Source organism: Dipodomys ordii, unplaced genomic scaffold (assembly GCF_000151885.1).
Source record: "Dipodomys ordii isolate 6190 unplaced genomic scaffold, Dord_2.0 Scaffold159, whole genome shotgun sequence".
Lineage (NCBI taxonomy): Eukaryota > Metazoa > Chordata > Mammalia > Rodentia > Heteromyidae > Dipodomys > Dipodomys ordii.
In genome coordinates this window covers 970,318-978,395 of record NW_012267375.1, presented here as the reverse complement: position 1 = coordinate 978,395, position 8,078 = coordinate 970,318, and the positions used below count along the sequence as shown (strand labels likewise).

At 58.8% G+C, this 8,078-nt stretch overlaps 2 protein-coding genes across 2 annotated transcripts in view; both read right to left on the bottom strand.

Annotated features, from left to right (window-relative positions):
• The window catches only part of Col6a1 (collagen, type VI, alpha 1), a 51,961-nt gene extending 48,194 nt beyond the window's left edge, over positions 1-3,767 (bottom strand). The window contains exons 1-3 of the mRNA XM_013032902.1: positions 3,686-3,767; positions 595-670; positions 87-307 (exon numbers count right to left, since the gene is read on the bottom strand). Coding sequence (XP_012888356.1) covers positions 87-307; positions 595-670; positions 3,686-3,767 — 379 coding nt within the window. The remainder of the gene's footprint in view (positions 1-86; positions 308-594; positions 671-3,685) is intronic.
• Positions 3,768-5,765: 1,998 nt separating this feature from the next.
• Pcbp3 (poly(rC) binding protein 3) overlaps positions 5,766-8,078 on the bottom strand; it is a 170,759-nt gene continuing 168,446 nt past the window's right edge. Inside the window, 2 exon segments of the mRNA XM_013032924.1 lie at positions 5,766-6,248; positions 6,842-7,011. Coding sequence (XP_012888378.1) covers positions 6,212-6,248; positions 6,842-7,011 — 207 coding nt within the window. The 3' untranslated portion in view covers positions 5,766-6,211.

Below are 8,078 nucleotides of genomic sequence, written 5' to 3'. Positions count from 1 at the left end.
CCCACGTCAGGCCCAGGCCCGGCACGTGGCCTGCAGACCCCCGGAACCCTCAGGTCAGGCCCAGCGCCCGGCACGTGGACACAGACCCCTCAGGTCCTGCCGGGGCAGCAGGTGGCCGCCCGTCTGGCTTCCTGTGTGATGCCCCTTCAGGGAGCCAGTCATGCCCCTCTCCTTGGGGAGGAGGCTGGGGCCACCCTGGCTGCTCTGCCCTTGCCTGTTCTGGAGAGCCAGAGTGCAGATCTGCAGACGGCACTGGTCCAGGCTGGCGGCAGCGACAGGATTCCAGGGGTGGCAGTTGTGCAGGGAGCTGTGGGCCAGCGTGCAGGCCAGACAGAGCCAAGCACGGCTCCTGGGCAGGCTGGCCCAGGGCGGCTGGACACCCACCCCTTTTCTCATGTTCCCGACAGCCCTAGACCAAGCAGAGCGAAACTGCTGCTGACACTCAGATGTGGAACCAATATAGCCAGAGGCCAGGAGAGACACCACACCCCAGCCAGGAGGCCCTGTATCGGTCACAGGGGAGCGACGCCTGCAGATGTCAGGCGCATCGCAGCGTGGACAAGGCTAGATTAATGGCGGCTCTGGCAGGCTCACACTACCCGACGCACACTCTTGCCCGCCCTCTGGCTGCCGCTGAGGGAGGTCCTCGGGATGGCAGCCCGGCCGTGACCTATGAGTTGAAAGGGCAGATGAGGAAAGAGATGCAGGGCCACAGCCTTTGCTCACCTGGCCAGCTCTGGCCCTGACTCTGCTTCCAGCCTGCAGAGAGGAGTGTGACCAGCAGCCATGCTGGGCACTGGGAAAGTGGCAGGGGCCCCTCACAGCTTCACCAGACTCCTCTGGGTGCTCGGATGGGAGGGGCAGGGCAGGGGGGGAGGGGGTCACTGGAGCCAGTCTGGGTGTTCGGATGGGGGTGGCAGGGCAGGGGGGGAGGGGGGCCGCTGGAGCCAGTCTGGGTGCTCGGATGGGAGGGGCTGGGCAGGGGCTGGGAGGGGTAAGGGGGGATCGCTGGAGCAGGTCTGGGAGTTTCATTCTCAGGAGAGCCAGAGCTGTGTGGGGCAAGGATGGGGAGGGACCCGCACACAATCTGCTCGTTCACCAGGGAAAGGACAGACACACAGAAAAGGACAGACACACCGAGATCTTTGTTCAATGGGCAGCAGCAAAGAAATCTCAAGACCACAGCTAAGATCCCACAGGTCGGAGGTCTGAGCAGGGTCCAGGAGGGCAGGAACCCACAGCGCCTCCCGGAGCGCTGAGCGAGGGGCTGGGTATCCCTCCCTCCTTCTCTTGTAGGGCTCCCCAGGGTCCTGCAGGTTATGATATGCTTCGTTGTCTATTCCCCACCCCTTTCAAATTGGCTTCCTAAAGAAAAGATTAAACTTTAGAAATATTCATTAAGAAAAACTTGAAATTTTTTCCTAAGACAGTTTTTTCCTAAGTGGTAAATGAGACAAAGAAAATTTAAAAAGAGACCACTTTCTCTAGTTTAAAAGCAAATATGTTTTAAAAGCACCAATTAAAGTAGAAAAAGTTGCCAAGAGTGCTCTCTACAAGTCTCTGCTGCTAAAAAGAAACTGGGACAGTAAAAGACAAACCCTTTGGAAAATGCTTACACACAGTCACATATACAAGGGCCTGTGGTACGCCACAATGGCAGAGAAAAGGCATAAATACATCACTAAAGATAAAACAGGGCCGGTGCCGGTGGCTCACACCTGTAATCGTAGCTACTCAGGAGACTGAGATCTGAGGGTCATGGTTCAAAGCCAGGTTGGGTAGAAAAGTCTGGGAGACTTTCACACCCACTGAACTACTCAGAAAAATCCAGAAGTGGTGCTCTGCCTCAAGTGGTAGAGAGCTAGCAATGAACAAAAGAAGCTCAGGGACGGCGCCCAGGCCCTGAGTTCAAACCCAGGGACGGCGCCCAGGCCCTGAGTTCAAACCCAGGGATGGCGCTCAGGCCCTGAGTTCAAACCCAGGGATGGCACCCAGGCCTTGATTTCAAACCCAGGTATGGCGCCCAGACTCTTGAGTTCAAACCCAGGGACGGTGCCTAGACCCTGTGTTCAAACCCAGAACTGATTCAAGAAAAAGATAAAACTGGTGAACATGAACAAATCAAATAAGAAAACATTTAAAAAAGAAGAAAGCCAGGCGCTGATGGCTCACGCCTGTAATCTTAGCTACTCACAAGGCTGATATCTGAGGATCACGGTTCAAAGCCAGCCCAGGCAAGAAAAGTCCGTGAAACTCTTATCTCCAATAAACCACTAGAAAACCAGAAGTGGCGCTGTGGCTCAAGTGGTAGAGTGCCAGCCTTGAGCTGAAGAGCCCAGGGACAGCGCCCAGGCCCAGAGTTCAAGCCCCACAACTGACAAAAAAAAAAGGAGAAGAAGAAAAGCTGAAAAAATTAATAAAAGTGAGCATTGTTATTGAAATAGAAAAATGATAGAACTAATGAGTAAATCTAACACTGGATCTTTAAAAATAAATCATAAAGATTTAAATACTAGATAATCCCATCTAGAGAAAAAGAAAACACCAAATTCAAGAAAAAGAGGAAATAAACATGGGCAGAGAGGAAATGAAAGGCTTGCCAGAGTACCTGACTCCTTCCAAGACAAATATGGGGGTAAAATGGATGTTCTAGGCATTTATCATTTATCCCTACAGTTGGGATAAATGTGTCTGAAAGGCTGGGGGGGCGTGGTCCCGGCCTGGCTCTGGGGGGGGGGGGCAGACGTCTTCAGGTCAACGAGGTGTCCCTGGGGTCCTGGGTCTGTTCTACCCAGGCTCCTGATACAAGGCGTTGCCACATCAAAGCAACAGAGAGCAACCATGGACTGTCACCTTCCCGCTGGGGACCAAAGGAGACCTTTCCTCTTGGTAAGCTGATCTCAGGCACTTGCAATAGTGACAGGCGGGGCCTTGGGAGGTTCTGGGTGTGTCCTGGGCAGGACCGGGAATTGCGTGGCGTCTATTCCCGGGCCTGGCGAGTGACCCGGGGACTGCAGGGGACTGGCACTGCCGGGGCCTTGGAAACGAGAGAACGGAGCAGAGCCCCGGCGTGGTGGGTGTTGGAGGCCTCGGGAGCTGGATGCCTGGCCTTTTCCCAGACAGATACAAACAGAAGCAATCAGTGAGAACAAATAAGCACAGCAGTGTAAAAGGATGCATTAATGTGTCCTGTTTAAAAGAAGTTTAAATTTTCAGTGAAAATAGAAACAGGGAGTATAATGAGAAGTATGCAATAAAATAGCATGAATTCTAAGATTATAATTTGAACAACTATTAAGAGTTTCCCTTTTAAAACAGAGAATTGTGACCTGATCTGATCATCACTGGGCAACAAAACCCGATAAGCTATGGATAAAAACAACAACAAAAAACATTTAAAATAAAAGCATGGAGAAATGACATACCAGACAAAAGCCCTGGAAATGTCAGGGTTGCAAACGCTAGTGTCTGCTGGGGCGGAACCTGGGGCAGCAGATGCTGTGGGTGCACGGCTGGCACAGGGCTGGGTGAGCGCCCGGTGCTGCGCTCGGAGGCCCTGTCCTCCGCTCTCCACCGCGGGGTGCGGATGCTCAGAGCCTCCCAGGCTGGACAGGCCACAGGCAGTGACAGCCAACGCAGCCGGCACTGACCAAGAGCTCTTCCTCTGTTTTCGACGTCCTCTCACCTGTCTGGGCAAGCCGGCCAGAGGGCCTGTGCTCTGGGGCTGTGGGCGGATGCCACACTGTGCCAAGCACCTCGCTGCCCATGCCTTTAACCAACGTGGATGGTCCCGCCAGTTTCGGGTCACAGGGCAGCCTGGGGGCTGTGCGCTCAGCCCATCCACTGAGCGCGAGCCCCTCCGCTGGCCCCACCCCTTTTCAGCCCCATGTGGTTGAAATGGGCCCAGCTGCATCACCACCTTAAAGTCCGTTGGGTAAAACCCTTCAACAACCTGCAGCCTCGACACCTCCGGCGGTGTCATGTCCTGAGATCGGCCAGAGATCAGGATGGCACATCTCTGGACATTGCCAGCCTGCCTCCGAGCTCAGGTCAGTGACAATGCTGAGGCTGGGGACGTGGCGCCGGCCGGCTGGAATGCCACACGCAGAACCTCCACTAGAAACCTCTGCCTGTGCAGACAGTAGAGAAAACGAATGATGTCACATGTCAGGATTCACGGGAACAGCTGAGGTAGCACACGAACTCGCTTCTCAGGTGAGAACAGAAGTGGTCACACAAGTCTAGTAACCGAAGAAAGAACACTGTCCTGGACGAGTGCGATTAATGAGAAAAAAGGTGAAAAAAGTACCGCAAAAGTCAGTAAGATAGAGGACGATACATATTAATAGCAAAAGCCAAAGGCGGTACTCAGAAAACATCAATACGACACATAAACTGTGAAAATACGGAGCAAAAACAAAGAGGAAGATTCAAATAGAGAGGCTAAATCAAAATGAACCACCACAGAAAGACCCAGAAACTCACAAGGCTATGATTATTAGCTGCATTTAAAATTTTCCAAGTCCAAGGTCAGTTAAAAGAAAACCCTGAACTTCTGAAGTGGACGGGGCAGCTGAAGTGGACAACCCGGGGGGCAGGGCAGCTGAAGTGGACAACCCGGGGGGCAGGGCAGCTGAAGTGGACACCCCGGGGGACGGGGCAGCTGATGTGGACACCCCGGGGGACGGGGCAGCTGACGTGGACACCCCGGGGGGCAGGGCAGCTGAAGTGGACACTCCGGGGGACGGGGCGGGGCAGCTGACGTGGACACCCCGGGGGACGGGGCAGCTGACGTGGACACCCCGGGGGGCGGGGCAGCTGAAGTGGACACCCCGGGGGGCAGGGCAGCTGAAGTGGACACCCCGGGGGATGGGGAGGGGCAGCTGACGTGGACACCCCGGGGGACAGGGCAGCTGAAGTGGACACCCCGGGGGACGGGGCAGCTGACGTGGACACCCCGGGGGATGGGGCAGCTGATGTGGACACCCCAGGGGGCGGGGCAGCTGAAGTGGACACCCCGGGGGGCGGGGCAGCTGACGTGGACACCCGGGGGATGGGGCAGCTGAAGTGGACACCCCGGGGGACGGGGCAGCTGACGTGGACACCCCGGGGGACGGGGCAGAGCAGCTGACGTGGACACCCCGGGGGACGGGGCAGCTGAAGTGGACACCCCGGGGGGCGGGGCAGCTGACGTGGACACCCGGGGGATGGGGCAGCTGAAGTGGACACCCCGGGGGACGGGGCAGCTGACGTGGACACCCCGGGGGACGGGGCAGAGCAGCTGACGTGGACACCCCGGGGGACGGGGCAGCTGAAGTGGACACCCCGGGGGACGGGGCAGGGCAGCTGAAATGGAGGAAGGGCAGAGGGACTGGCGTGGAGAAGGGCACGCAGGCAAAGGCGCAGGCCCCGGCTGGCTGGCTCACTGCCAGGGGCTGCACAGCTTGCGGCTCACGCTGGCGGGCTCAGTGATGGGCCCGGCCGGGCCGCACCGCACCGCGCAGCCACCGGTGCAGTGGCAGCAGCAGGAAAGCCAGGCGCGGCCGGGGCCCCACGTTTTGGTGGCTGCGCAACCATGGGCTGCTCAAGTGTCATTTAAAGTCACCTGGCAGCACGGGGATCAAAGCCCGTGCCTGTGTGAGAGAAGCCGCCGGACTCTACCAGCAGGGGGCGCAGTGAGGAGCCAGAGCCGGAGGGAGCGCACGACATTTATTGAATCTGAGGAGCACAGAGGGGCGTCCTGGCAACCCCGGATCCGCAGCCACGGGCACGCCCACCCCACCCTGCTGCCCCGACGCTCAGGGCCCTCTCCACGGGCTTCGGGGGAAAACAACAACCAAAAAACAACAACCCTGATTTCAGCGTGTGACCAGGGGTGGAAACAGGAGCCAAGACCACAGGTTCTAGGGGAAACTGAGTCAGGATGTGTGAGAGAGGAGGGTCTCAGAGCACAAGGGGCAGGTAAGCATCAAACCAACTCAAAACTGTCACGCGGACGCTGAGGAACGAACTTCTAAAACGTCACGGTGGGAACATAGGAGCACTAAAGTAAAGAGCATGCCCACACACGGAAACAGCTAAACTAACACCGAGCGCGGCGCCACGCCGCAGCGTGGCTGTGCAGGGGTCGCCTCTGTCGGTAAAGAGAACGCTCACTCAGCTCTGCGCAGAGGGCCGGCGTCAAGCAGCATGAACCGGCGAGCCGGCAGGGTTAGAGCCCGCCCATCCCCGTGACCTCAGACGTAAGCCTGCAACAGACAGAGGCAGGGATGAGGGCGCCACGCCGCACCTCGAGGGAGGGAGGAGAGCATCAGGCCAGACGCCAGAGCCTGCTGTCCGGCCCCAATCCCAGCCTATCGGGGCTCTATCGCACGGGTCCCGGGGCGGAGCCCCAGCCGGCAGCCGAGCAGCAAGGTCTGCACAGCCCTCTGAAGGTCAGCCCAGAGGTCTGTCACCAGAGCAGCGGGGACTGGGCATGGTGCCGGGGGGGGGGGGGATTTTGGGGGGGGGGGGGGGGCAGGGCGGCCTCCATCTCCACACGCACCCTGCCTGGCCCAGCCCAAGGCAGGGCCGGCACAGGCAGGAAGGAGGCCTAGCTTCAGGGGCAGAGACAGAGGCTGACTCGGGCTGGACTTGGGGTGGCCCCAGGGGCGGCCCACGGGTGTGCTGCCCACACTCCCACCGTGGAGGAGGGGAGCGCTTCCCCCGAGGGCGTGTGGGGCTGGCGGGGCGCCAGACAGAGGAAGGACCCTGCGGTGTGTGACAAGGAGTAATGAGAGCCACCGGCGGGCTCTCCTTCCCGCGGTGTGGCCCTGTGGCCCGGGGCCCTGGAGACGCTCACCTGGCGTTGATGAGATACTGGGCGAGGCTGATGTTAGCCGGGGTGCCGGTGATGGTGATCTGGCGCTCCGACGACCCCTCAGTGGCGTTGGCAATCTTGATCTGAGCGCCAGACATCTGTCGAATTTCGTTGATTTTGGTTCCTTGACGCCCAATTATGCAGCCTATTAGCTAGAGGAAGCAGGGGACTGTGTCAATAGACAAGCCCAGGACCCTGTAAGAACGCTGTGGCACTCACAGTGACCAGCACCAACCTTGCTCTCAGCCCATGCCCTCGACCCCGGCTGTCCGGGCCAGGTCCCGGCTCTGTCTGCCTGTCTCCCTCCCACGAGGATGACTGGGCGTAAGGCCTCATCGCATCACGCCTCCTCCAGGCTGATTACAGGCCAGGCCCCGGTCAGCACCTCTGCTGACCCGCAGGGTGAGGAAGGTCACAAATGCCAAGCCTGGGGACGTGTGGAGCTGCTACGGCCCGACTCCTCATGACCTGGGGATGCGCCTGAACTTCCTTTCCTCGCTACTGGTGGCCTCTGTTCAAAGATGGGTCAGTGGCCTGTGGCCGGCAGTGGGAGACTCTCCTCCCGTCCCCTCCCCTCCCACCTATGCGCTCCGCTGCTGCTGGCCAGAGCCTCCTGGGTCCCGCCACAGGCACTGGAGAGGCACCATGCTCAAACGTGGGGAGATGGTGAGGAGAGGCCCGCCATGCAGCCCCACCCTGGCTGGCTCCTTCCGGGTCCACCACGCCTGCTCCACTCGGGATGCTGGGCTCAATGACACGGAGCTCCGCCTCGTGCTCCACCGCTATGGAGGCCTGTGGAAATCATGTGGCCCTTCTGCTTAGACATTAGGGAACCTGCGGGCCATGTGGCAATCCTCCCGCCTGCCCCCTCCGGGAGCTGTGCAGGGGTCCTCACTCCTTTTCTAGATGAAGCCCTGGGAGAGGCATTACTCAGGACCAGAGAAAGCCTCATGGGCGGATGGAGAAGAGGTGGCCCCAGGACTGGACATCTCTGTGACTGAGAGCAAGTTCAGAGGTGAGCACTGGATGTCTCTGTGATCAAGAGCACGCTCAGAAGTAAGCAGCATGTCTCTGTGATCGAGAGCAAGTTCAGACGTGAGCACTGGACGTCTCTGTGCTCAAGAGCAAGTTCAGGGGGAGGGGGGACCAAGATGGCGACGGGGCAGTAGGGAAACGCCACAGCTCTCTCCAACCAAAAAGAGAGTTCGAGTTCCAACGC